The 27991-nt window shown below is 39.9% G+C and overlaps 1 protein-coding gene and 1 long non-coding RNA gene across 3 annotated transcripts; one reads left to right on the top strand and one right to left on the bottom strand.

The window, feature by feature from the left end:
- The first annotated feature begins 338 nt into the window (after positions 1 to 338).
- On the top strand, positions 339 to 18533 carry LOC133223772 (uncharacterized). The gene is made up of 4 exons (XR_009728678.1): positions 339 to 770; positions 1665 to 2019; positions 4712 to 4849; positions 18390 to 18533. It is a non-coding gene; the product is annotated as an uncharacterized LOC133223772 (long non-coding RNA).
- Positions 8189 to 26642, bottom strand: SAMD7 (sterile alpha motif domain containing 7). Of its 2 annotated transcripts, XM_061374795.1 has the most exons (9): positions 26448 to 26642; positions 18341 to 18444; positions 17526 to 17652; positions 17249 to 17385; positions 16087 to 16165; positions 13068 to 13747; positions 11946 to 12067; positions 11073 to 11183; positions 8189 to 10163 (listed from the first exon to the last, which is right to left on the bottom strand). In XM_061374795.1, the coding sequence occupies exons 2-9, from the start codon at positions 18441 to 18443 to the stop codon at positions 9891 to 9893; spliced, it is 1632 nt and encodes a 543-aa protein (XP_061230779.1). In that variant the 5' UTR covers position 18444; positions 26448 to 26642; the 3' UTR covers positions 8189 to 9890. The 2 variants fall into 2 exon arrangements, with proteins under 2 accessions (XP_061230779.1, XP_061230782.1); XM_061374798.1 differs by lacking the exon at positions 26448 to 26642 and having other exon boundaries at positions 18341 to 18465.
- Positions 26643 to 27991: the final 1349 nt, after the last annotated feature.

The raw sequence follows: 27991 nt of genomic DNA on the forward strand, positions 1-27991 counted from the left end.
CCTCTGTGCCGGCTCACAGCATCCCTGCGCTGGGGCTACACATTGGTGGGCTGCCCCGGCTTAGACATTGCTGCGGGCCGAGGGGTCGGGTTCCTTTCTGGCTGTCACCCTCCTGGAGTAGTCTGGTTAATGAGAAACTCCCCCGGGGGGAGATGCTGCGTCCCCGGTGCCTGGGCCTCACTCTCGCCTCTGAAGTCGAGCTCGTAAATCGGGAGTGGTGCCTCTTGCCGCCCGGTTCCCTAGCAGGCAGCCGGGGCTACATGGTGCGGCCTATCCAGGGCAGGAGGTAGTGGTGTGGCCACATGCTGGACAAGCTGGGGAGTCTGAGCTTAAGAGGTGTCACTTGGGATCTGGAGAGTGAGCCCATCCTGGAATAGAAGTGCTCCAGCTCACTGGCAGTAAAAATGTACATGTTTAGTTTTGTTACTTCTAAATAGAAAGTTCAGCCTTAAATATGCTCCATGCAGCAGGCCTTTGTTAGTTCTTACCTGTTTAAACAGACTGGTTGCTCAGACCTCATATACTTACATAATTCAGAAAGCAACCTATATACAGTAAAAAGGTCTTTTGTCAGTGGCTGCCTTGCATGCTTTTGCTATGAGGTCACTCAAGTTAGCAAAGCATATAATCGTTTATCCTGGCTCCATGTTTCCAAACCACACCCTGGCACTTCGGGATGGAAAAGTATGTGCAGTCCTGTATTGCCTTGTCAAGCCCCTTCAAGTCATCCCTTCCCGTTCCTGTGATTTGGGAACCTCTCAGATTGAAAAGTAGGTAATTAAAAACATAAAATTGTTTCCAGCAGCAGATTTGCTCCAAGTCACTGTGACATTTTTTGTGGGTTTGTTGGGTTTTTTTTTGTTTGTTTTGTTTTGTTTTTGGTGTTTTTTCTTCTGGTACGACATCTTTTCCTTTTGAATATTTTCCTCTTGCTGTTGCTGGGCAGAAAATCTATACAAGTTACAAATTAAGCTGACAGGCTGCGGAGCGAACTAACCATAAAATGTAATTCAAGAGAAAAGATTGTGGGTATAGGGAATTAAAGTTTTTATGGTTATAATAAAACAATGCCCTGTACAAAGTAGGCAAGCTGCATTTAGTCAAAAAATACATTTTTAAGTTGGCAATCGTTTTAACAGTTACTTCATGTACTTAACTTACAGTAACATAAAAGCACATCTGAAACGGGGCTGTCTTGTGGAAGACGTTTTAGCCATCTGTAACTTACAGCTTGCTAATAATACACAATGCCTGCAGTGAGGGTTTTAGTATGGTGTAGCTCAGAGCCCTCTCCTCTCCCTGCACAGGCAGAAACTGAACTGAAGCTGTGAAACGCCTCCTGCTCTATGGGAGAGGCTGTTCAGAACCATGCTGTTATCTGCTTGCTGCCCTCCTTGTGAAGAGTGCAGCTGCTTCATGATGGGTCTCATTGCAGATCATCATCTGTCATACCTCTACTTTCAGGCTCTTTTAAGGCTTATTTTGCATATGCCTTCTATGCCTTAGCATCTACTGGAGATTCATAAACCCACCTTTAATGCTTAGCTCTTTTTTTTTTGCTTTTTTTAAAGTATCTAACTGCAGTAGATCAAGCTGCTTGTTGCCAGAAAAGCACCTTGGATTTCTGCTTAATCTCTTTTTTCTTTTTCTTTTTTTTTCCACAGAACTTTTAATTCACCTGAAGTTCAAGGAACAGTAACCTGAATGAGTTCTTCCCAGGACAGCTGGGCATGCAGCACCAGACTGGTGTGTAGCACAGGGAGCAAACTGATCATTTCCAGCAGATCTGTAAGAAAGGACCAAGGGATGGGAAGTGGACCAGGGAATGTGCCCTTCAGTGCAAGGCATGGATGCTGAACTTTGTGCCACTATGGAGCACAGAGCCTATCAAGGCTGAATATTACATGGGACAGGTTTGTTTATAGTCATTGTTATGGTGGGAGAACAAAAGAGAAGCAAGTGGCTGAGTCTCAAGAAAGCCAGTGAAAAAAGTGAAGGTTCAAAAGGCTTGCGTTTAAGGTCCGTGTCTGTCAACTGTAGGATAGGCCGCAAAAAGAAGCGTTTCAGAACCATGCATGGAAGTTAGCCCCTTAAGTACCTACTGCCATTTTTATTAGAGTAGGGTTTCAGAAACATTACTGTTGTGAAGGATATTGCATGCAAGTGGAGTGGTTTCCTTTTTCAACTGAAGCCAAACTGACAGCATTTAATTAGCCCCTTTTCCCTCCTGCCTCTCCTCTTTACCCCAAATGTGTGATCTAATATAGCAGTATGGATGCTGGATATTTAGTACAAAAAACAGGTGGATACATTCATGGAACAAAAATACATCATGAGCTGTTAAATATAAAATCATCTCTGGTTGTCTGTGAGATAGGTCCCTGGAAGTAGTCTGAAATGGCTGCTTTGTTCTTACACTCTGCTTTAGGTATCCTATCTTGGCCTCTGAGGCAGGACAGCGAGTTGGGTGGTGTTGTGCTCTTTCTGGTATGTGTTTTCTTGTAGCCTTATATTCACTTATTCCTGACAAATTATTGTGCTACTGGTAATCTCATTGTTTTGGGCTCAGTGCCAGTCATCCTGGATCTGTAAGAGAGTGTGAATATGCACCAGAAGTGCAAGGCTACATACACATTGGCAATTGAATTACTGACAAGCATGTCACAAACTCTCTGTACAGTCACACTGCTTTCTGCAGTATAGGAATAGAAGTGACACTGGAAGTCTGAGCAAGTGTCTGTTCTGCTAAACAAACCATTCATTTGCAAAAAGCTTATCCACTGGCTCCATGGTTAATCCTTCTGACTTTGAGGGGAGGAGAGGGGAGAACACAAGTCAAAATTACTTGCTGACAGGCAGGATGAAAGGAAGGCAAGCAGGCAGGAAGAAAGAAAAGAGCTTCCATAGAGGAATCCAAAGAAGTCAGACAAATACCCCAGCAATATGTTAGGAGCTATTTCCTAGATCATCTACAGATGGTAGCATGCTGCAGGCTCTGGAGTGACCACCCTTTTCATCTAGTCAGCTTCAGCACTGAATATGGGTTAAAAATATAAGGAATATTCCTTGACATACTTGTGAGGTGAGGTGATGCCAACCTCATGAAGTTTAACCATGACAAGTGCAAGGTCCTACACCTGGGTCGGAGCAATCCCAGGCACAGCTACAGCTTGGGCAGAGAAGAGATTCAGAGCAGCCCTGTGGAGAAGGACTTGGGGGTGTTGGTCGATGAAAAAATGAACATGGGCCAGCAGTGTGAGCTCACAGCCCAGAAAGCCAACCGTATCCTGGGCTGCATCAAAAGGAGTGTGACCAGCAGGTCGAAGGAGGTGATCCTGCCCCTCTACTCTGCTCTTGTGAGACCTCACTTGGAGTTCTGGTGTCCTCAACATAAAAAGGATATGGAACTGTTGGAACAAGTCCAGAGGAGGGCCACGAGGATGATCAGGGGACTGGAGCACCTCCCATATGAAGACAGGCTGAGAAAGTTGGGGCTGTTCAGCCTGGAGAAGGATGCGTGGAGACCTCATATCAGCCTTCCAATATCTGAAGGGGGCCTATAGGGATGCTGGGGAGGGACTCTTCATTAGGGACTGTAGTGACAGGACAAGGGTTAATGGGTTAAAATTTAAACAGGGGAAGTTTAGATTGGATATAAGGAAGAAATTCTTTCCTGTTAGGGTGGTGAGGCACTGGAATGGGTTTCCCAGGGAGATTGTGAATGCTCCATCCCTGGCAGCGTTCAAGGCCAGGTTGGACGAAGCCTTGAATGACATGGTTTAGTGTGAGGTGTTCCTGCCTTTCAGGGGGGTTGGAACTAGATGATCTTATGGTTCTTTCCAACCCTAACTATTCTATAGTTCTATGATAATATGGGCCTTGTGCCATACAGCATCACATACTTTCAAGGCAGGTTCAGCTAAAATCCACCCACAAATACATGAGTCATAATTCAGAAGCACACTCCAGTGTAGACATATCCTGAGTCACTTCCACCTCAGAAGCTTATAAATATTTAGTTAGCCACTTAGCTTTTAATTTAGCAGAGTGACAAAAGTTCATTAGACAAATCCCCAGAATTATCTTTTGCTAAGATGCTTCTTAAGTACTTCCAGTCTTGGAAGTTCTTTTCATTTCTATACAATTCAGAATTATTTGATACATATAACTTAGAAAACCCATGGTTGAGCTAAGAATTAATTTCTCCTGATACTGGTCCTTCTGCAACTAATTGCAGCTATTTCAAATACCAGCTTTGTTCATTGCAAGAATATATTTTCATTTTAGCAATAACTGATGAACCCTAGTAAGGGCATTCTTCTCCTGATGTGGAGTGGCATATACTCTTCCTAAAGACTTCTGGTCTAGGGGACCATGATGAAGTTTGTGGGGATGTACCTGGACACATAAGAATGTTAAATAGAAAACATATCTGTGCATTTTTCAGAAGAGCCAGCTAAGGTTTTAGGTAAAAGAGAAAAAAAAAAAAAAAGCTAAAAAGACTGGCTTGCTTGCTTGTATCTCAGTGTTTTTTGGCAGTGGCAGGAGGGGAAGAGAAAAATGGTGATATTTAAGGATAGAGCATTAAGAAAAACAAATGGTTACTTTTTTACAAAATCATGAATTTGTTGTTATGACTACAAGTGTTTGAGTTAAAAATATTTGTTATATAAAAATGTGATTCTTGAGTTTACGTCTCTCCAATTAACAGATTCAACCAGAAGCCAGTGATTGCTTTACAGACCATCTTTCAGTGCAAGTTTACGAACTGCTGGAGTCCCATGGATCCTGGAGTCCCAGACTGAGCAGCACTCCTCTAACAGAGTTGTTTGAATCCTGTAATGGAAAGGTAATGAGAAAACCAGGCTGGCTTGATGCTCTCTCAGCAGTGCTTCTGTTTGCTATTTTGGTTGGTTGATTTTTATTGCAGTAATTCACACACACAGATGCCACATTATATGTTTTTAAATTTTGATGAAGCAAAACATCTATTCATGTCTTTCCTCTACTATAGGAAAAAATAATATATTGTTCTCTATGCAACACAGACAATAGGTGTCTCTTTTCTATGGTCTAAGTAAAAGGTTTTGCATCCTCACCAACATGGAAATTGTTGGTTCAAGAAGAACACATGGGTAGTAGCAGAACTATTGTCTGTCTGGAAGAATACAGACTTAGGTAAATTTGGCAGTGGGAGTAAGGAAAGGGCTATCTAAAGGCCAAGTCAACAGAATAATTCTTGTGGCCTCAGTATAGGTGATAGTAGGAACAAAGCCTTCCTGAAGAAAGGAAAGAGCTTTGCAACTGCAAAGGCAGAAAGTAACCCCCCCCCCCAAAAAAAAAAAAATAGAAAAGAACCCCCAAACCAAACCCAAACCCTAACGAAACAAAAAAGGAGAGGTGAGGTTTTCTCTTACTATAGAATCATTGCCATGTAGATAGCTATAGAGCAGTAGAGCTATAGCTGTTTAGTGTGAATGGCTCAGTCAAAACCAAGCAGAACCCTGATGAACACCCAGCGTTATAAAACTGCCTTTTTGTTTTCCAGTGAATGATAAAGGGCTTAGATAGGACATTGATTTTGCCTTTATCAGGAGCAAGATACAGAAACAAGAGGTGTATCTAGTTTTGGGTGCTTTACTGTAGTAATTCCAACTGAGATGACTCAGAACTCTACATAACCAATCAACATTGATTTATGGTATTTGGAGAGTCTAAAATACGAGAAGTGATTTTTAAAACTGGAGGGAGGCGATTATTTTTTCTTTTTCACACTCAAAGGATAAATTAACATTCTGAAAACTATTTCGTGGAGGATTCACAATTTATAAGGTCTTAGAATGCTAAATTTTGTAAAGCAGCTGGTGGCATGGATATGAGTCAGTTTCAGATACCATCGCCTTGGTATTTGAAGCTGCTGGTTCTTGGGTTTGTGTGCTTGATTAGAATGGCTGCCTGACTTGGACAGGTAGGAATTCTGCCTAACTTGTCTATTTATAGCGGTTTTTAAGAGATTTTTCACCTGGGGAACTGACCAGAGAATTACCTGTTTAGGTTTGTATGAATATGTACGCCACATCATCATCGTATGCAGCAATCACAAGGTCAGAAACACAGGTTGGGAGGACAAGATGTTTCTTGCTTTTTAGGACTTTCCTAGTTCTGTTAGTTACAGTACAGAACCATTCTGTTATGTTTGCTGTATCTTTTTATTTATGTTGTCTTTAACCTTGGCCCTGTTAAAAAAAAAGAAAAAAAATGGAAATCCCTGTCCCTAGGATCCTACACATTTAATGTGGATACAGACAAAATGAGGTACTTCTACAACATCTCATAAAAAACATTCTGTTCTTCGTTAACTGCATCACTATTACAGGCTAATACAGCAATAGACATCAAGTGATAGATTTCTAATGGTGCCACACTTATTAAAATATACCATCTGCATCCTGTTGTGATTTTAGTGGCATAGTAGAAAAAATTAATGCAGTGGTGTCACAGGCAACAGAAAGTCATCAAGCAGTGCAGTTCTGCCAGCTCTCTTACCTACTTGTGTGTGCTGGCTACACCCCTTTGCAGCTGGAGTAAGCATTAAAAGTAAAATATAACAGGTAGCTGCTGAGAATCAGTAAGGCCTTGTTGTTTACATACAAACATAATTCCTGAAAACGTATTAAAATCTGAAAATATGGGTCTGTCTTCTGATTCTGTGTCATTTTCAATTTTCAGCTTTTTTTAAATTTCTCTCTGTGAAGTGTTTGTAGGCGAGGAAACATTAATTACCAGCAGCATTTCTGTCATTACAAATAGAATTGATTATGTCCATTTAGAATCACTTTTCTTCCTATTTCACTCTATGGCTGTATGTGGTTCAGGCCTGGCTGCATTTTGGCACGCACCCCTCCCCCCCCAGTGGAGGAAGCTATGAACTCATTCTATTTGTCATTTTGGGAAGGAGACCCCAGCATGTGCAAAGGACCTGTTGTTTTGTTTGGGTTTTTTTAATTGTAGAAGTAGTACCAGCATGCAAAATTTGCATCCCAGCTTTCTCTGCTTTTGGCTTTGTTCATGTCTGAGCCATTTTCAAAAGTAGTCACATTCTTCAGAACCAGATTTTAGTCTTTCTTCCCTAGCATGTGGGATTTCAAGTCAAGCTCCTCTGCTGTTACTTTGGAAAAACAAGTTCAGTTTCATCATCCTTGGTCTTAACAGCCCACCTGTGCTTCAAGTGTGCTGCTTGTCCCTTTGGATAGTAGGTAACCTCTTTCAGCTTTGCAGCGACATCTCGTGGGCTATTTGACCTGGGAACCTATCAGATGTTTTTCTAGGGTGAAGTTCTCATGTGGGTTAAGTCAAAAGTTTCATCCAGTGAGGAGGTAGGATGCCATTTGAAAACCAGTTCATTAACTGTGTTTAATTAGGTAAGTGGCATTGTCAATATGATCGTCAATTGTACAAAAAAAAAAAAAAAAACAAGTTAGAAATCGTTAAACAGAAAGCTGTCCCTATTTATTTTATTTTTTTTTTACATTTTAACAAACAATTGTACTATATAAAAATATATTCTTTTCCCCTCTTGGTATATGGACTATCTACATTTTAAAAAAACCACAATAGTTAAATCTACTGTAAAAACGTTTTTTCTGGTACAATTAATCCAAGGTGTTCTGTATTAAAATTGCAGGTAAAAGCATTTCAAACAGAATATGAGTTTTTACAGTGAAACTTGTGTTTCAGCCAAAATCTGAAAAGTAAATATTTACATTACCAAATCCAACATAAAACTCTCCAAGCTGCCTCACTAAGTTTGAAAGCCATGAAAAGATGAAGAAAAGTTAATGAAGAGAACTGAGGTTAATACTTGCTGAACTTAATTGAGACAAAGTGAACAGCAAACTGAAGTGAACAGCAATCCTGATAGTCCAGGATTAATATTGCTGTTGTACTTCTTTTAGACAATCTTATGATTTGTATTGAAGCCTTCCAGGTTTAGGTTATAATTTTGATGGTTTTGAAGACTGCTGAGTATTCAGTAAATAGTTTTTTATATGATAGATACTCATAGGTGAGGCATAAAACATAATCCAGATTCTTGGGAAAACTCTCATATTTCACCAGATCACAGATGTAAAGATCAGCACTTCAGTCAGGAAGGGATTACTTCGGTCTCTGTCTACAACTTCAGAATATTTTGCTGCACAGCATCTCACATTTTTGCACTGGGCCTTCCTGGATTTCATCAGTTAAACATTAAAAATGTACACCCCAGTAACAGTATGTGGAGATAGATGTACAGAGTCCAAAACTGTCATAACTGGTGTCAGTGGCAGTTTTCAGTGAAAGCAGAATTAGGCTGTACTCTTTTTACAGACTTTGCTAGTTCAGAAAAGGAGTGCAACAGATGTTTGCCCTTCCTCTGAAGGCTGCAAGGTTTGGACAGTATACTGAGCATCTTAAGTTGCTGTTGCAAGGATCTAATCACATATTATCTAGTGCACAAACATATCAAAGACATAAAATCATTTATCTCAGGCTAAAGTAAAAGAACACATGCTCACAGTCTAAAATATGAGAGTACTCTACCTCCTTGTATGCTTACACACTCCCCGTCTAAACAGCAGAGTACCTCTTGGTTTTTAAGTGCTTGAGGCCACACAAACTAAACTAAGGAGAGAGACTCTAAAGTAGCAATATACAGCAGAAGCACAGCCTATCATCAACCCTCAATTTACAGAACTTATTTTTATCAGAAATATTTGTGTATCCTTTGGAGTAAAGAAGTGTTCTTGCAAGGAGAAGAGTGGAGTATAATAACTTCCAAAGCCTAAGTGGAAGACCACTGTATGACTAAGTCCCTAAAGAGGGAACCAAGATAATTCACACAGGAATCACGATAAAATGCTGGGGATTTATCCCTAGCTAAAAACTCTATTTTGTGTTCTTGTTTGCTATGCGGTAATAAATCACCAGTCAGACATGAGGAGAAACCATATTTTTGCAGAGAAGAGGGAGCTTTCAGGCTAAAATTGATGGCCTCTTCCAAAACGAAGAGCACTTGAGTGTGCCACCAAATTAAGAGTTTTCCGTGGCTTGCTGATGTGAGCTGAGGAGAAAGGTGAGCTGTGGCAGTGGTTGGCAGTGGAACTGGGTGACTTTGAGCCTGCTGCCTGCAGGAACATTACTGTCACAGTTACTGGTCTTCATGCTGGAGTCTGCTGATCCTTCTTTCTAAACTCATCTCAGTGGTGCAGTCACTCACAGCAAGTTGAAACCTCAGTGATAAGAATGCTTCAGTATAATTAAAATTCCTGTTACACCTGGTATTTCCTTGTCCAGGGTTTAATCCATGTTTCTTGTCTATACCCTTCCCAGGCACTTAGGCTTAGTTCTCGAGTATCAATGGAATTAACCCAAATTGCTGAGTCTAGGGTCTATTTCTCTATATTCTGCAGGTAATTCCATACTCTCCCAATGAATTCTTTATAAATTTCCTGTATAAATTTTGTTTAACAAGAGCAGCAGCAAGCTATATGTGGAAGCTGTAACTTTTCCTTGTAGTTTCTTAGCAGCCTGCAGGAACACACTGTAAGACAGCGCACTCTGAATCTCTGACAGACTTCAGTGATGACACTGGACTTCAATGAAAAAATGAAAAGTATTTGTTAACCATACTGGTTTCTTTCCAATGCATTGCACTTGGAAGTAATTGCACCAATATGTAGTTGCATTTTTGTGATGCCTTTCAGAGACCACACTTCCTCATGCTGCATTTGCAGTTTATTTTATTCGGACCAATCACACAGAGGTTTCACACTGCAGCTATCTTCTCAAATGCTTTGTTAACTAGAGGTTCCTGTAATATTAAAAAGATGTTATGTCCTGGACTTAGCTCAACTTTTCTGGAAAGTGATCATCTGGAAGTCAGCCTGAGATCCAGCTGTGTTGCACGGATTTTCCCTGCTTTCTGAAATGATCTGTTCCACTGCTTGTGAAGTTTCTGGGTCCTGAGAGCCTGGACTATCCAGCACATCTCCAGTGCTGTTACAGTGAAGAGGGGAAGTTATGTCAGGAGGCTGATCTGAGGGTTTGCCTGAAGCAGGTGGCAATGGCACTGGCAGAGGAAGATTCATCATGTAGAACACATTGCCCAAACGCTGAGACACCTTTAGAGATAAAAGACCAATTGCAGCAATTGTTTCTTGAGATAGCATTTAAAACATTAAACATCAAGGCTGACTCATGTAGCAATGCTAGGGACATCCAGGAGATCCCCTCTCAAACCCATCTCAAATGATTATTAGTTGTTAGCAAAAGTGGAAAAAAAAATTTCCATTTTCCCTCTTTTGTGTTTTTCTAGGCCGAGGTTGCGTGGAAGGATAACCTTGGCAATACTCAGCTTGGAAATGGCCCAGTGTGCTGGGCCTGACAGCCAGCTTCTCTTGTTCCCTTTGTGCTGTAGCACCCGTGGGACAGAGGAGAGGCAAACTGCCAGCCAGTAGTGGGGAAGGTGGTTTTAGTGAGAAGAGTAAGAGTGAGCAAAGAGTTAAAAACCAGGCAACAAGAGAAGCACACTGAGGGTTGATGATGAAATTAAGAGTTGAAGACTTTAAACACAGAGGGACAGCCTGTCCCTGAAACATGTACGATTATATTCCCAGAAGGGCTGTAGAAACCTCTACTTGGTATATTTTAAAAGTCAGGTTGGAACAGAAGCATGTGTGTGTCAGAGCACTTCTTACCAACTGGAAGGGGAAAATGTAGTGAAACTGAATTAATTCATAAAAAATATCTTTTCCATTTCAGACCTCAGCCTAGCGTCCACTGGTGGTGTATCCTGACTCTACTTGAAGTGTCTCTCAAACTGACAGTCCTAATCTCCCCTGATCATGCATGCTGTTGTAACACACAGAGAAGCAAAAGCACTATGCTGGAGTGATTTTGCTTCTAATATGGTGGTTACCTTGTCAGTGAGAAAAAAAAGGGTTTTAGTTTGGAAGAGTTTCCTCCTGCTGGCTTCTGACTCTGTCACATCTCTGTGACCTGCCACTCTGGCACATATTCAATGATCATACCTGAGAGCGGATTTTTAATGCTGGTCCAAGTTTTAATCCCATTGTATCCAGGAGATGTTCCTCTGTTAGCAGTGGGAGGGTTTCTCCATCAATAGCATGGTCTTTAAATAGCTTATGAAATGATAAAACACAACATGGTGTGCTAAAACAGACTTCACTGGTTAGTTTTTATGCTTATTCCTGAGGCAATAAAAGGAGGAAATAATAATTTTACTGTTTTGTCTTTGTATTTATCTCCTAGCTGCAGCATGAGGTCTCTTGTTCAGGCATGTGGATATCAGCACATTTGCCTGTAGTTTATCTACGTCTTCCTGGCAAGCGAGAACTTTGTAATGTTTCAGTGTTACTTAGTTCTTTTTGTTTGTTGGGTTTTGTGGATTTTTATGTAAGCAGCCTATTACTGATGAAAGAATAGTGTTGATCCTATTGAGGCTTTACAACATGCAAGATTTCAGCCTCTGTGCTTGCATTTCTAACAATATTTCATTTTTCAAATGGAATGATGCCTATAAGAACGCAGGGGTGGTAGGTGGGTTATACCAATATCCAAGAATGCAAAATTGCCTTAATCTGCATAAAAATTGTGCAGGGCATGTGAAGTGAAAAAATTAAGATACTTTCCTTATACTACTGGTTTGCTGCTGGTCCTCCTGGTATCTGTCATGACCCAAGTGCAGCAGAAGTGCATGTAACCTCAGATCATGGACTGGTTTCCCCTTTAAGAAGTAACTTCATATGCTGAAGCACAGTGAAAACTGTTAATGTTTGTAAGTCTGTGAGAACTAGTTAACCTCTAGCATTTACATTTGTTTGATGACCTTTAAATCTAGATGCTCGTAAAGACCTGAAAATGAGATGAATGTTTATAATCACCTGGGCGTAATCTGAACAGCCAGGGAGGCTAATGATGAAGTTGTAAACATCATCAACAGTCCACTTGCGAATGTCTTCAGATGAAGAAATGTCTTCTCCATTCAGGATCAGGCCATGTGCTCCTTTGAGGAGGGAACAAAAATGTTATGTTTCTGGCACTTTGCCAGCAAATCAATAGGAAGCAATTGTTAACATGAGCATTTTTACACTTCTCCAGAACCTGATGCATTAACTGCAGTGTGTAGTCACGGACAGATACAGTTTAGTTTAGAGTTTAGTGGTGGGCTTGGCAGTATTAGGTTTATGGTTGGACTCAAATGATCTTAAAGGTCTTTACCAACCTAAATGATTCTATGATTCTATATTTTTCAGTGATAGAGTATGTCTTTGGCAGATCATCCTGGACAGACAGCTCAGCCTGTTGTCATTTTAGGTAATACGAAGTTTTGCAAGGCACTGGTGTATTTAACAAGAGCTGCAAAGCTTTAGAAAGAATATTTCTTACATAGTGGCTGAGCGGCCTCTGTCTGATGCTGTTCTTGGGGAGGTCTAAGTCTCAGGGCTAAGTTTGTTCCTAAATGAGTGTAATTTCTAAGGGATTCCTTGTCCTGTTTGACAAACACAGGGATTATGATTAGTATATTGTGTGCTGCTACATTTCTCCCTGATCACCAGAAGAAAGAATATAACATGCTAAACAGAATTGCAGAGAACCTCAAAGTGCTGCTAATTTAATGGCTTAGGGGTGACAAGTGTGTTGTCCCAGAGACTGAGATAAACTCAGGATGACATCCTGCAGCTATATAGTGCATAGCACAGAGCACTGAAACAGTTAGGAGGCTGCTCTGTGACTTTTGCTGTGCAACTGCATTGTCCTGGAAATAAAAGCACTGTTACCTAGAATGCTGAAACCTCCATTGTGCCAGCAAGCAGCAGAGAAAACCACCTTTGCTGACTCAGATTTACCAGGTTATTCCTATTTGCTGCATATGAACTCTACATTCAGTTGCCATGACTCTATCACACGAAAACTTTGCTTAAAACAGAGGGAGGAAATAAGAGAGCAAATCAATAAATTATATCAGTATGCCACCCTAACTGTACTCTGCAGACTTGACAAACCTGAGGGTAGCAGTGCATTGCTTGGTACTGGGAATCCATATGGTAATGCTGAGAATGGGATTGCAGAAGGGTACATGAACTTGTCATCAAAAGCAGTACAGGAGCTATTAGATTCTTTCTCATTTGTATTGTTGCAGCTGTTAGTTTCAGTAGAAATTTCATGAGTAGACGAGTTTTTTCTCAAGCTTTGTTCAAACTCTTTACAGTTTTTGGCAACTGCAGATGGCTCAGTCTGGTTTTTGTTTTGTTCATGTTTGTTTGGTATCTGCACCTCAGCTTCTTTCTTGTCTTCTTTCTCATCATCCACTGCAGCTGCAGCAGGGTCTGTAGTTTTGTCATCAGCTTGGTTCTTTGTGCCATTAGCACTACACTCTGCAGTTTTGTGATTTCCAGCTCTTCTCCCTGGTCGACGTCCCCTCTCCCTTTGCAAAGTGGTGACTGGAGGGTATGGGCTGGTTGCCATTAGCATAGTGTTGCCATGAATTTCATCGAGGGTGGTACGATGAACATATAAGTCACTGGGGAGATGGCCTTCAGGCAGTCTGTGCCTGCCACGGAAAGCAATGGGACTAGCTGGCATCCCATGATAAAGGAAAGGTGCTTCCAGGCCCAGTAGTCCTTTCCGATGAGCTTTCTCCATTTCTTTTTGCTGAAAAATAGCACTCATCTCCATTTCCATTCTAAGAGACATACAGAGCACAAGCAGTTAGGGCAGCTCAGTTCCTTCATCAACTCTGTTTACAGTAACAGATTAAAACTCAGATAATTGAATAGGCAAGAGTACTGCTTGTCTTCTCTCCCATATATTGCTATGTGTGAGAGAACACAAACTGCAGATGGAATGCAAACCTGGCTATATTTATTGTGCTGACAGATACACAGAGTAAACTAAAAGGAAGAGAAAATACATATTTCATGTGATGCCTCTAGGTAATAGTTAAGACAAAAAAAAGTAATTTATATATTGGCAATCCAGGCATTATTACAGTGATTATGCTCATTTGGGATTTGGAAAATTGTCTCCAGGGTCATAAGACTAAAGAAAATAAGTTATTTACATTACTAATCAAAATTGTACTGAAAACTGCAAAACAGCAGCAATACTATTATAAAGAACTAGAATTACATTATCTATGTAACCTGTGCATGCATTCAGAGTAAGCTAATGTAAATCTCTTTGAGTAACTCTCGATAGTGCATGGCACCTGAGCATGGCTCTGAGAGCATGAAGGAGTGAGGTCCTGGTGGTAAGTGTTCAACTGCTTTCCATTCTGGTGGATGAAGCCAGTGCTCCATGGCCTGTGACAGCTTCCTGCCCCTGGCATTGTGGTTAGGAGGGCTTACCAGTGGGACACGGAGAATACAAGTAGTATGTGCCTCTGTTGTACCAACCTTTGCTGTCATCGGCTTTCTCGGGAGCCAACCTAGTGAGCAAACAGAAAGCTGTAGCTCCTACTGTAGCTCTTAACTGCAATGAGGGTAATAGGTCAGAGAGAGTCTGACTTTTAGGAGACTTCTCATTAATGTAAAATTGTCAGAAAAATAGTTGGGTCAAAAGGTATCTATTCAGACTGTTGTGACAAAAAGGAGTTAGTTGATCACTCCATAACATTTGGGGGCTTTTTCTCTGCCCTCTTTTCATCTTTGCAACAACCTCCATATTATTATTTTTCTGCTTTCAGAGATGCAATGGAAGTGTTTTGTCTATGTACCATGTCCTTGTACCTCTTGCCCTATTGTTGTTACTTACACACAGCTCTTGAGGTGGAGATAAACCAGCAAAAAGCCTTACATTTGTGACTACTCCTCCAGATAAGATAGTCTGCTTCTCTGAGGACTGGCAGATGGGGGATCCCTGAGCATTGGTATGAGGCAGAGTCCCTTGGAGAACAAGGATTTGGGACCAGGTGCTCAGCAGTACAGCTGCCACAAGCACAGCAGATTGTTTGCCAACACCTGATTTCTAGAAAGCCTGAGAGGAGCAAGTGCAGCTCTAAAAGTAATGTGTGCAGTAGAAAGCAGCATGGAGCTAATGCAGTTGTCAGGACAACAGAAGGCTGGGGTTAAGTGTTCTCTTATGGATTTAGGCTAAGCTTTTTTTCTGCTGGGGTTCTCTTGGGTTTGGTGGACTGCAGGAAGAGCCTGAAGAGGTAGGATTAGCTCTGATGTGGCTGAGGGTGTATGTGATGACCATGCTTGCTGCTAGCTATTTTACTTGTGTTTCTGAGGGGTTTCACCATATGACAAGAGCTGTATGAAATGTATTGTCGATGTAGATCTTGTGCTTGAAAGTAACTGAGCTTTGCTGACTGAATATCTCAAAATGCTTCTGTCATAATTCTCTGGAGATGCCTGCTGAGAATTTATCTGTTCTTTGATTGTAGTGTCTGAGGGGCACTGCCACTCAGGCCTGTGGTGAAGCCTAGTGCAGGAGTTGTTGAGGTTAGAGTTTGGCTATGGAAATGGTGTGGCTGTGAGGGCAGCAGTAGCAGTTACTTAACCAGTTACTGATTACCCCAAAACTGGTACAAATAATTGGACTTCATAGTCACCCTGACATTCAGACTGGTTGAATTAGGAAAGCTGTCCACCCTGGTAGGGTGGAGACACAGCTAATCGTGCCAAGGGCCCAGCTGCAAAGGCTTAAAATGTTGTGTGCTGTCACACACAGCTGTGATGTTTTAATTTTTTGTGACTTTTTGTAATTTCAGATTATTTGGATCCAGAGTTCAAGGACTAGGGCTGAAGTTTGTAGCTTCTTTGTGTCTTTAATTAAGCTGGGGGGGTTGTTTCCTATATAATTTTAAGGCTAAAAGCAGAATGGGGGCAAGCAAAAAGTTAAGTAGCTTCATATGTTAAGAGGTAATCAAGGTTCCTCTGCTTCCCTGGGTGACTTGGAAAAAGTATCTCAATCACTGTAAATAAAAAACCACAGAAAGTATGTGAAATAACAATTTCCACCTGCCTTTGCTGCCCTAATCCTGGCATCTACCTCAAAACAACGTTTACTATTGATTACCTGGCAATATTTTGCTTTTGAACCAGTTCCTGTCTCCTGGCCACAGCTTCCATGGATTCTGGTTGCAGAAAGCTATATCCTTAAAGGGCCAGAGAGGAAAAAAAAGAAATCTGTAAAATTCACTTGTTTCTTAAAGCAAATGCACAAATCCCAAAGCAATACTGAGACTCGAACTGTGTGCTTCACTAGGAAGCTGATACAACTTCAGGCTAAGTTCTGTTTGTGTTCATTGCTTTGAAATATGTAGTAAAAACATGTAGTCCAGCATCAGCTGTTTGCAGGATCAGACCTGTAGTTACTTGCCATTAACCATGAAGGAAAGAGGACAGCAGGGTGACTTTGTCTGGTGCCTTATGTCTTTGAAGTACATATAGCTGCTCAGAAAATAATAAGCAACAGTTAAGCAAACCTGCTCTTCAAAACTGTTTTCAGCCTAGGTGCCATGTAATTTACATTGTACTTCCTCGAGGGAATCGGGGGGGGGGGGTGTGTGCTGAAGCCTGAATTTCTTGTTTATGGATCTATGTGACATTGAGAGTTTATTCCCTTATGTCAAAGAAGGAACCTTAAGATAATACGGTTCACCTTTGTATAAAGTGATACCTAAATTTATGCACAACATATGTGCCACAGTTGTGTTGCCACACTGTGGTCTCAGTCTTTCCCTTAGAGCTGTGCCCTGTAATTTTGAGCCTTTATTAAAAGAACTTGTAGTTGCCCTACATGTGTGAAATACCATGTTACAATATGATTAAAGAATATGATCTTAAGTAAGGTAGTCTTAAAGCAGCCAATGCTCACTCATGAGCAAGAGTTAAATGTAGCAAAAAAAGTGTTGATTGGACTAGTTTATTTAGTGACAGTGTTCTGTTTGAGTGTGAGAATGCTTGGAAAATACAAAAAGAAAAGGGAAGAACAAAAATGTGCAAATGATTTTGAAAACAGTGCATTTAACAAAAGTTAAAATGGATGTGTTTAGACTTAAACTGGCACAGTTTAGACTCTCTGGTAGGCAGACTGCCTCTTCTCAGTGAGACTGTTTTTCCTAAAGAAAACAAACTGTTATTGACACTACCAACAAACCTCTGAAAAACCAGTAGGTGGAGTTTGCTTTCTCATTTACAGGCTATCGCTTTTCAGGGTGCAGAAAATGCTTCGTTACCTGGGGGTGGGTAAACCCGGTTGGACAGTATATTTGGCATGTTTGCATGCTGTGGGACCGTGGGCCCGAGGTGGGATGCTATATGGATTTGTCTTGGGTCAGCTGATGTCATCATTTCAGCTGAAGGTAACAGATCTCTGAGAGGAAAAAAATCAAATACATTCAGATACACAACGGACATTGTTTAGTTAAGAATAATCTAGCATGTTTATATACGCAGGTGCAGCACGGTTATTCTTTAACTGCAGTATTACAATAGGGAAATGTTGCAAAGTACCTGTCAACGAGCCGAGGCTCAAACTGGGAGGGAATCGCCTGCATTCTCGGCTGGCCGGCACCCATCAGCTGAGGGTTTACTGCCATCAGCTGGTTGCGCATGAGCATCTCTTGTCGCTGCCGCAGTTCTGACAGAAAGCACATACAGTTCTGTTGTCAATGTAGTGAATTAGAAAGTGATCCTGTCTGCAGTATAACTGTACTTGAAAAAATACGGGTGTTTCCTCAAGCATTTTAGTACGAGTTAGCAAATCACACCTTTTTTTTAATAGCAGTAACCAAAAAACTATGTTTCCACTGCCATGGCAACCTCTTTAGTTAAACTAATGTATATTTATACAATCAAGCTGCAGTAAAAATAACAGGATGTGCGCAGCCAAGTGTACAAAAGGACAATTTACAATTAACAACAATTCATTAATGATATGATACAGAAGAGAATAGTGATGAATGTTAATTTCTCTGCTGGAAAGTTTTTGTTTCTAAAACAGTTTTAGAAAAAAATTATTAGCTGGAACCTGGCTTGTTCAGCATCTCTAAGAAAAAGGAGCCCACACTGGTGACCAAGAGCATCATAACATCCAGCTATGGCTTTTGTTTCTGAGTTCCTGTGTGACCTTGACTCCTCTTCCAGATGCTTAGCATCACATGATCAAATTTTGAATGCCAAGAATCCCCCATGTTAGCTTTTAATTACCTTTAAGAGAAATGTTTCTCCAGTTACTCCTAAGATAAATTTGAAATACCTTTTAAAGGCATTAAACCTGTTGCTGGCTGTTTCTTGTGCAGTGTGCAACTAGGTTTCTTCCTGCCTACCTCCTGCTGCCATTCCACTTGCTAACCGATATAAGTGCTTTTCTTCTAGTGTTCCTTGTTCTCCCAGGATAGACATTTTTCTCATGTGATCTCGTGGAGTCATTCTGCAAGGAGACAGCAGCAGCTTTTCTGTTGTAAAGAACTGAATCAGCAGGTCCAAAGACAAGAATAAAACATTAGAAAATGTAAGAAACAGAGCAGATTATGTAAGTTATTTCTCAGATAAGCAGGCAGTCCTTCTGCCAGTCACAGCTGTACCCTTTAATGCTTGTGGATTGTATGGATACCATATAGAAACATCCTATTTTGGGGACAATGCAAATGTTTCCCTTATTTATGCTGAGTTGTTCAGTGTCCTTGAGTCTTACTATGCAAGAAAAGTCAGGATGTTGTGAAATACCAGCTGCTCAAAGGGACATGAGTAAGCCTGAGTCTTTTGCCTGCAGCCCCTGCTATATCCCAGCAGCCCTGAGAACAGTGGCAGGTATTGCACTTAGGAAGGCAGGTATCTGGTTTTAATTTAGGAATTGTGATACTTGGTATCCCTATCTACTATAAACTAAATGAAACAGCTGGAAAGAAATGGTAGAAATAAGCTGTTCTAAATTACATCAGCCCCTTAAGACTGGTAGGCTCAGATTAATTATCCATATATGTACAGGTAAATAAAGCCAGATGAAGAGTAGAAATCTAGACTAAAAACTAATACACTACAGATGCAGAACTGAATAACTATGCTATCATTAAGGTGGATGGCATGGACATTTCTAAGTTTGTCCAGGGAGGAAGGTGACAAGTTTACAAATGATCCTGATACCAGGGTAATGAATAACCACAGTATAACCACCCTACTTGGGATTTTGACCTACAGCAGGATTATTTCTGCAGGTAGAGGAAATAAGTCCTGTAACACTCAGCCTGGATGTTAAACAGCTATCCTGTGCAGGATGCTTTGAGGGGTTGGCAGAGGGAGCAGGCTAGCTGTAAAGGCAACAGAGGCATCTGTACATTGCTTTCAAATTAGGTTTGCACAGCAAATGATTGATTGATTTTATTAATTTTTTTCTTCAAATTAAATTGAAATTAAGGGGTTGAATTTTCTCCCACATTAGATCTAATGAAATGGATTCTGTCTTCTGAAATAAGGGAGATGTAATGCGTAAAAGTGTTCTCAACTTGCAGGTAGGGAGTTACAGCTCATGAGTTCAGCTGGCATATGGTATAGATAAGTGAGGGACACCTTAGGAATGCTAAGAGAAGTACAGACACTACCAAAGCCACTGACAAATTCCCTGATAGCATCTACCTTCCATTTCAGCTGAGTGCTGACAACTGCTGAATTCATGTTTAAAAATCACTCCACAAAGATGTGATCTCTGAAGCACAAAAGGCTAAAATCACCCAGAGCTTTGGATGGTTTAGCTTTTTATGGCTTACTTGCCTAGTCTGTCTTTAGCATGTCCTGATGATGCTATTGCAGTAAAATGTCAGCCCTCCCTGAGAACTCTGACTACCTTTTGCTCAGGTCTTTCATATGTATTTTCACATTTATGCCAAACTTGCTTTCTTTTCAGGCCAAAACATATTTTATTTTTTACACTATCCTGTCCTGCTTCTAGGCTTACTAATTCAAGGCCTGTGATTAATGGCTTTGGCATGATAAAATCCAGCTGCAGCACCAGTTGTGTGTATGTGACTACTGCAGAGTCAGTGGTATTGTACAAATACCAATAAGATTAAACACAGCTTGAGATGTTAACACTATTATGAGTACAAGACAGATCCAATTGCCAAGCGATTTGTCTGCCTTTCAACCAGATGCCTAGTATGCAGAAGTTCCTTAGAAACAGTAAGCAGGAATAACCAAGATTCCCCTTTTAACAGCCAGTCCTTCTCCAAAACAGAGCTGAACTTTAAAAACCGTTCAATACCCAAAATGTGATATAAGCCAAGTCCTGCATTTTGTTACGCAAGCCATTTATAAATTAGAATAATCATTACATCTCCTTTTATTGCCTTTGACCTATTGATAAGTTACAACATATTTTATGGGAAAGCTGTCAGTCTAATTCTCTGATTCTCTGATTCTGTGATTCTAATTCGCATGCTTCAGGAATTTGCCATTTCCTTGGTATGGTGTGGCTACTTGGTCTCTGTCTCAAAATGAGTTTTCCAAAAGGCAGACAAGTTAGTAATTTCAGCTGTTCTGACTGAGAGCAGAGGTTATACTTGGAGCACATTACTGGTGTTCCCTCAAAATAAAAAATGCTTTACATTTGTAAGTGCTAGATTATATGTTGGCCAAGATTCAGGTCTTCCTGGAAGCAGATACGCCTGTCAAGTCCAAGAACAGCACCGTGTACTTTGTTCTTGACGTATGTACCTGAACATGTGCTGCTGGGTGTGTTTCCATTTGCTTTTTTTTTTAGGATGCTTTAGACTTAAAGCGGTTTAGGATGCTGGGTGCTTCATGAAGAGCATTTGAGCTGCCAAAGTGCTTCTGAGCTGCTAAAGCATTTTAAAGCTCAGTACTAAAGCGATTTAGTGCTGAACTAAACTTTACAGCAGCTCAAAAAATAGATGGCTACTGGGATGATAGTACTTGACCTACCATATTGGTCCACTGAGCCATTTAGGTGGTTTGGCTGTGTATTAAATCCTTTGGAAAGCAAAGCTGCAATTTAAAAACTTCATGCTAACCGCCTTACAGCCTCGTCTTTCCTGGTGCACCTGACTACAGAATATTAAGGTGCAAAGCAACCAGCAAGGGTCCAGATAGACATTATGAGGAAAAAAACCACCAGGTTTTAGCCATTTTATTCTAGTAAATAATAATAATAGTAATAATAATTGTAATAATAATAATAATAATAATTTGAAAGGCTGTATTAACACTAAAAAAATTTTGTCTGACAGATGCCTGACAAGCTGTACCACTTTTGCTTTTTAGGAACTGCTAGAATGCTTCAATCCCTTGTTTAATCATAGTTGTGAATGCACTTTATTCTGGGGAAGCTGTCCCTGTGTGAGGGAAAAAGACACACAAGTAAAAGATAATTGTCCTTATTAGGCCTACTTAGAACTTCTACAGTCCACCCTGAAATCAAACCTGTGACTAAAATTATTTGATACAACTTTTAAAGTATAGAATCATGGAAAACCTTGTGGGAAAAGACCTATCTATTCTGACCCCAAACCACCACCTCCACGTGGGATCTTGTATACACTGTCTGTTCTGGCAGACATCTATCAATAACCAAGCAGCAGTAACTGTGGTTAGAAGCCAGTGGCACCAGTATCAATGTATACTTCGTGCAGTTCCCAAAACAAGTCTGGATTTTGTGTTGGATGTGATGCTATACTGTCTTGTTGATAGGTAGTCTCTCAAATAGCCTCCTTTTATAGCTGAAGAGGCAACTATTTAAGAACCATCTTAAAATTTTTCTTTCAAAAAGAGGGGTTTTATTTTAAATGCTGGCATTTTCACTTAATGTAGTGTACTGAATACGGCAGCATCCCCTGAAGCTGATCCATATTTATTGACAGATTATTGTTCGTTAGATGACCAAGATTCACAGAGCTTCACCTCAGGCAACATTCATCCCTTCAGGCAACATGCATCAGGTAAGCAACTTATCTTTACAAAAGTAGTCTAGGTGCTCTTTTGGTTTGACACAGGGAAGATAGAGTATTGAACAAATCATGGAACAATACATCGTGGAAGTTCACTCGTGTCTTCTTCCACTAAAGCTGTAGCTTACTGCTTCCACTGACCCAGTTTTTGAATCCTTGCAAGCCAGAACGAAGGTTTGATTCCTTAATGAGGTTTTCACTGGAATTGCTTTGTGACATCATTCTGGTTTTTTCATTGGTGTGCCAGTCAATCCTATTTCACTTATGTTGGATTTCTTCTCAGATACATAAAAATAACTCTGGTATTTGTGGTAAAAATGTTGAGATGCTCTTTCCACTAGAATTCTAGTCTGCTTTCGTAAGTTGAATGGCAAAATATCAGTATGGTTTAAATTTAACTTGAAGGACAGATGTTGTATGTTGGTTATGTGTCTTAAATTACTTATTTCCCTGAGTCTTCTGTTCAGGAAAGTGTTGAATTGATCAGGTGGGATAAATAGTTAGCTTAATAACCTAATATACAGACTTGTATGTCACCCTGTGTCAGGAGATACTGAACTTGAGGATCTATGTTATTCCATTTGGAAAACCACCTTTTTTGGTTACTTAGCTGGGGTTCTGACTTGCAGGCCAAATTTAGGGTGCTTAAGGTTCATATTATTTTTATAACAACTAGTATATTAGAAACCAATATCAGAAAAAAAAAAGATCTCTGAGGGAACAGGGAAAGTACACTTCTAATACATATATTAGCTGGGATTTGTGAGTAGCTCAAAATCTGGCATCAGGCTTCATATAAATTCATACACACCAGCTGTCTAGTGTTACAGTCATATATGGCTCTTCTCTGATCCTATTGCACAAATCCTGGCTGTACAGCACATTACAGGGATGAAGACAAGTTAATCTCTACCTTTAGAGTCTTACCCTTAGCAAACCCTACTTGGCAGCAGGCAGAACCACTCACCCAGTACTAATTCTGTCTCAATTTATTAGATGAGAAAGGACAAGACATGAACTTCATGAACCAGAAGCATTTGCAAATCTAATCATGCTGTATGTGATTTCAAAATGTCTATATCTAGTCTGTATATCTACATTATTAATTTCATTGGCAAAATATAGTATAGTCCTGTGTATAATACAGACTTGGAAAACTTTTTTTTAACTTTTTCTTGTTTTGTTTTTGGGTTTCTTTTAGTTAAATACATTAAGATTTCATTAGCTAATGCATTTATTTACATCAAACACACAGAATTAGCCTTTTTTAAAAGCAATGTTTAGCATACCTTTGCAGTGGCTCCACAGACTCTTTGAGAGAAGCTGAGTATTGTTGAAAATGTTCAGGTAAATCTGTGTCAGAGAAATCAGTTAAACATTTAATACAAACATGTATGCATGCTTATGAGTGAACTATGTAAATAAACTCATAAATCGTCTCATTTTCATTTCCATTGGCTCCCTTTTTAGAAGACCTTTCCTGATTACCTGAGAAATAAGATGCTGTTTTAAAAATTAAATAAATATTCCAATATTATGAATAATCTAATGTTATTAACTGTAGTATTAAAGCGGTTTGCCCTAAATCTGTGCTAAGAATCATAGAGCTAGAGATTGTACTTATTCAAGAGCCCACAGCAAAATAAATGACTTTGGAAGGCAAGAAGGCAGTTATACCAACATTATGTCATAAGGGGGGAATGAAATATGTCTTCTTAATTGGGGTAAGGTACCACAGGAGAGGCTGTAGGGCTAAATTCTAATCCTAGATACGTGGGCACAGACTGCTCAGAGACTGAGATTAGAATGTAATCCTAAAACTGGATTGAGAACGATATGTTCCTTAAAGAAAGGAAAATAACTATATTTATACTGTGTGTGTGTCAGCCAGTCGCATTTGCATTGCGTGCCTTTACACTGACATGAAGACATGGGTGTTTCACCATTTCTGAGCTAGCTAATTGGTAAGATGGCAAGCAGCAAGTCACTTGTGTTTTTTCAAACAGACTGGCCTCAAGAAGAAATCAAGTCAAACCTTCAGGAATAAAGTTAGGTTCATAATAGCTTATCTTGCTCCCACTGGAATGGCTGGGGGAAAGGCAAGCTGTTATGCCTGTGTGCCACTAAGGCAACAATGTATAACCAAAGGTGGAGCTGCATTGTGCTGGGCACAAACACACAGCAAGAGGTGAAACAGGCAGATAGTGAAGGAAAAAGTAGCAGTCCTGCCATTTGGTATGACACTGGAGACATAGATACAGGACAGTAAGCAGCTGAGGTGGGAACTGTGCTTAGCAGTTCTCCCTCTCAGGCACCCAGGACTGGTTTCTGCAGAACCACACTGGTAATACTATTCATTCATATTTGTGGCAGCATCCAAAGACTCCAGCTGAGATCACAGTGAATGCTTTAACTGCGCCTTTTCAAAAACTGAGTAAAATAACTAAGCAAAACCTAATGAAAATACTGCCTGTAGCAGAGAAAGTGTGTGCATGCATACATGTCTGTGTATAACATTGTACATACACCCTGTCCTGACAAACTGGTACATGGAGAAGCTGTTTACAAGGGGTGGGTCTCTGTTATACCGGTTATATACAGAGAGAGAAAAGCATGATGTAATTTGTTTTCCTTGTGGATTTATTTCATAATTATGGCTGACATTTGAAATGTTATCCTCTTGTCTTTGATTCTTCTGGAAGTCCAAAGATTGCAAAATGTAGCCGAAGTGGAATCAGTAAAAGGAAAACTAAACTCTGTATTTTTAACTTTTTAGTATTTTTTTCTTTTAAAGCTTAAAAAAAGTTTGTTGGTTTTCTTAAATACCAAAAATATAATTCTTGGGATGGAAAGCTCTCTGGCAATTGGAGAGCAAGGCTCATATTTGCAGATGAAATGCAGTTGAATTTTAGTGGGATTCATGTGTCACTTTAACATGAAATACTAGTGCAAATGACAGCACTCCCAGTGCCAAAATAAACCAGGTAGTGGAAAGAGGAACAGGTTTTAGTAGGGCTACCTAAAGCGATTTTGATTTAATAACTCTTTAACTTCACTGGCTAAGAGGTTGAATCTAGAAAACATGTAATGAATCCTCAGTGCTTACCCTCTTCAGTAAGGATGGTAAATATTGCAGCAGTATCCCTTGAACTTCTCAAAATCCTCTGTGTCTTAATGCCACTAAAGTAAAACCAGATGGTGTGGGTTTTTATCATTAATAATTTCAGGTTAGCTTTCTTTATTACAAAGCAAAAGACATTACACATTCATCTTAAAACATATTTGCAGGTATGTTAAAATATGTCACAGATGTGAGATACTAAACCCGCTCTTATTTTCCAAACTCACATACGAAGTCACAAATTTTAATACAAACTTCTTCCCTGAGATTAACATGTGAAATTGCACACGTGATCCTGTAAACAGTCTCAGAAATTGGCATCTCATCACTCTTAGAACAGACTGAACATTTTCACCTCCAGTTTGAAGGATCAGACCTACTTGAGTTAGGATTGCTCACCTCTCTCTCTATTTCCGTATCTCTGGGGCACCAAGGAGACATGGAAATTCACATATCCTGTAGCTGAGGAACTTGAAATTTTAGCTCTGAAGGCAATATAATAGTGCCCAAGCCTTTGTCAGTCTACAGTTGATTCCACCCACATATTCAGATAATAATGAGATGTAAGGAACCCTCATCACAGTATGACAATAGTTTTACAAAATATACCACACCGCATGCATTGGTGTCCCACAAAGCTGCCAGCACTGGGGTTTGTTACAGTGGCTGAGCACACCAGCAAAATTTTGGTTAGGTAAATCTACATCAGACTGAACCAGTCAGATATATCTGTGTGATGATAGCCTCAATTCTGATTGCACACTGTTTCAGGGAATCCACCATCCAAGAAGTATCTGTAAATATTGAAGGTTTTCTGTTGTACTTTAAAAAGATAAATTAGCAGAAAGATTAAGCTGTGTGTATTAACAACCAGTTACAAGCCAATGAAGTATTTGTGTATATACATTAAGCAACTCAATCTGTATTCAGAGTCTTCTAGAAAAATACTGACTATGCAGTGACAAGCTTTCCCAACGTAAAATCCTTCATAGATCTTTAAATGTTTCTAAAATGGTCACGTTTATGTCATAAAAAATAAAGTTTGCACCAGAATATGCTGGATTCTTTACCTGTAAGAGTACATCTGCTGAGAAATCAGAACATAGTTAATCACATACTTTGCTTTTCCTGTATCACCTCTGCCTATTCCTAACTTTACTCTCTGCAGTCCAGTGCGGCTCTTAATTAAAAGCACCGTGAACTCTGCTTTGGTCTGCCCTGTTTCTAACATGAGATGAGTACTTCCTATCAAAATCAAAAAAATCATACACCTCTTGGTATTGCCTACCTGATACTGCATCACCATTTACATTGAAAACTAGCACACTTAATTTTTATTTCATGTATACTTACATCTATTGCGAAGACCTTAGTTTTGGGTAAAATGAAGACACCATGAACATCCAAGAGTGTGTGCCTTCTCTGTAAGTCTTCCTTTCAAGCCGCTTCAGTAACGTGATTGGCAGCCTTTAAAACACATCAAGATTAACATGTCAAAAACTGCCTTAACTAACGCTGACTTTACTTTAAATACAAATTGAATTTATCTTGATTAGCCCCCATCCCTGCTTCTAAGCCCTTCCCACTCTGACATCACAAGCTCTTCTCCAATACCATCCCCCTGTAAAAACATAATTACAAGAAGAGCACTACACTGATCTGATTAAACCTATTTCACATTTAACCTGCTAAGCTGTTGTTAGCTTTTAAGATGCTTGATGCCTTCACTAAAAATCTTCCTGTTCCAACAAGAAATAGGAGAGAAGGTTAGCAATTGCCTAGTTCTCACACATTGTGTTATATACTCATGCTGTTTTTTCAAAAGGGTATACTTCTGACTGTTGGCAAGCAGTCACCCCAGAATTGTGTTATCCCAGTACTGTGTATCCGATTAGATTGGGGGGGGAACTAGAAGATGGAAATCCTGTTAAGCATATTGTGAGGCTAACACAGGGATCAGTTGGTTATACTACTCAAGCCGGCAGTTTACTCTTTAATTCTCACTGTCAGTGAGTGAACTCTCAGATCGAGTGCCTTGTAAATGGCAAACTTTAAAATGTCAGGGAGTGGTTAGTTTCTTCTAATATCCCTGTCAGCTGATGGGATGTCAAGGTTGATGTTTGTTAATCCCTTATTCACCTGACTAAAGTTCATCAGGTGCTTGCTGCGGCAAAAAAAAATTGCCCAAAGTCATCTCTCAAATGCTAACATAATGCCTAAATCTGGAGTGAACAGACTCATTCCTATTAAGAATCGCTCTCAGGGTAATGTTATTGTCAGTAAAGGGATGCAATTCTGCTATAGTTCAGCATATCTGTACAGAAACCAAACTTTTTTTAATGTAACACAAAAGGCATATATAGTGTGACAGCTTTTAAATGTGGGATTTTTTTTAATTAATTTTTTTAGAAGTGTCTGCAGCACTGAATATTTCTGGTGTAAATGCTATAGTGGTTATTTTGTTGCTGTCTGGATCTTCTTTATAAACAAGAAAATCACATCCAGAATCACTGTTAAAAGAAAAAAAAATACTAAGTTTTAAAAATAATTTTAAGGCTTCCTTTAAAAATATAATTAGATACCAGTTAAAATAACCTGAGACTAGTTTTTATGTGGTTGTCCAAATCTTTGCACATGCAGGCAGACAAGGAATCAAAGGAGCATTCTATGCTTGAAGATAACTTTCAGCTTGTGTTCAATCCACTCAGTCTGTAACTGCATACCAAAGCCTGTGATGGGAAATGTAATGAGTAGATAGAGTCTGAACAAAGTTCCTTTGCTGGGACTTTTCAAGCTTCTCTGGGTGAGGCTGAAGTAAATGTTAAGATATGGTGTTGCCCAAATAAATTACAAGTCTTGCATCAGCATCTATTTTTCATCAGATGTTTCAGTCCACG

This window comes from Neopsephotus bourkii, unplaced genomic scaffold (genome assembly GCF_033783945.1).
Source record: "Neopsephotus bourkii isolate Nb327-2 ecotype Australia unplaced genomic scaffold, CSIRO-AGI_Nbou_v1 NB_1654, whole genome shotgun sequence".
Lineage (NCBI taxonomy): Eukaryota > Metazoa > Chordata > Aves > Psittaciformes > Psittacidae > Neopsephotus > Neopsephotus bourkii.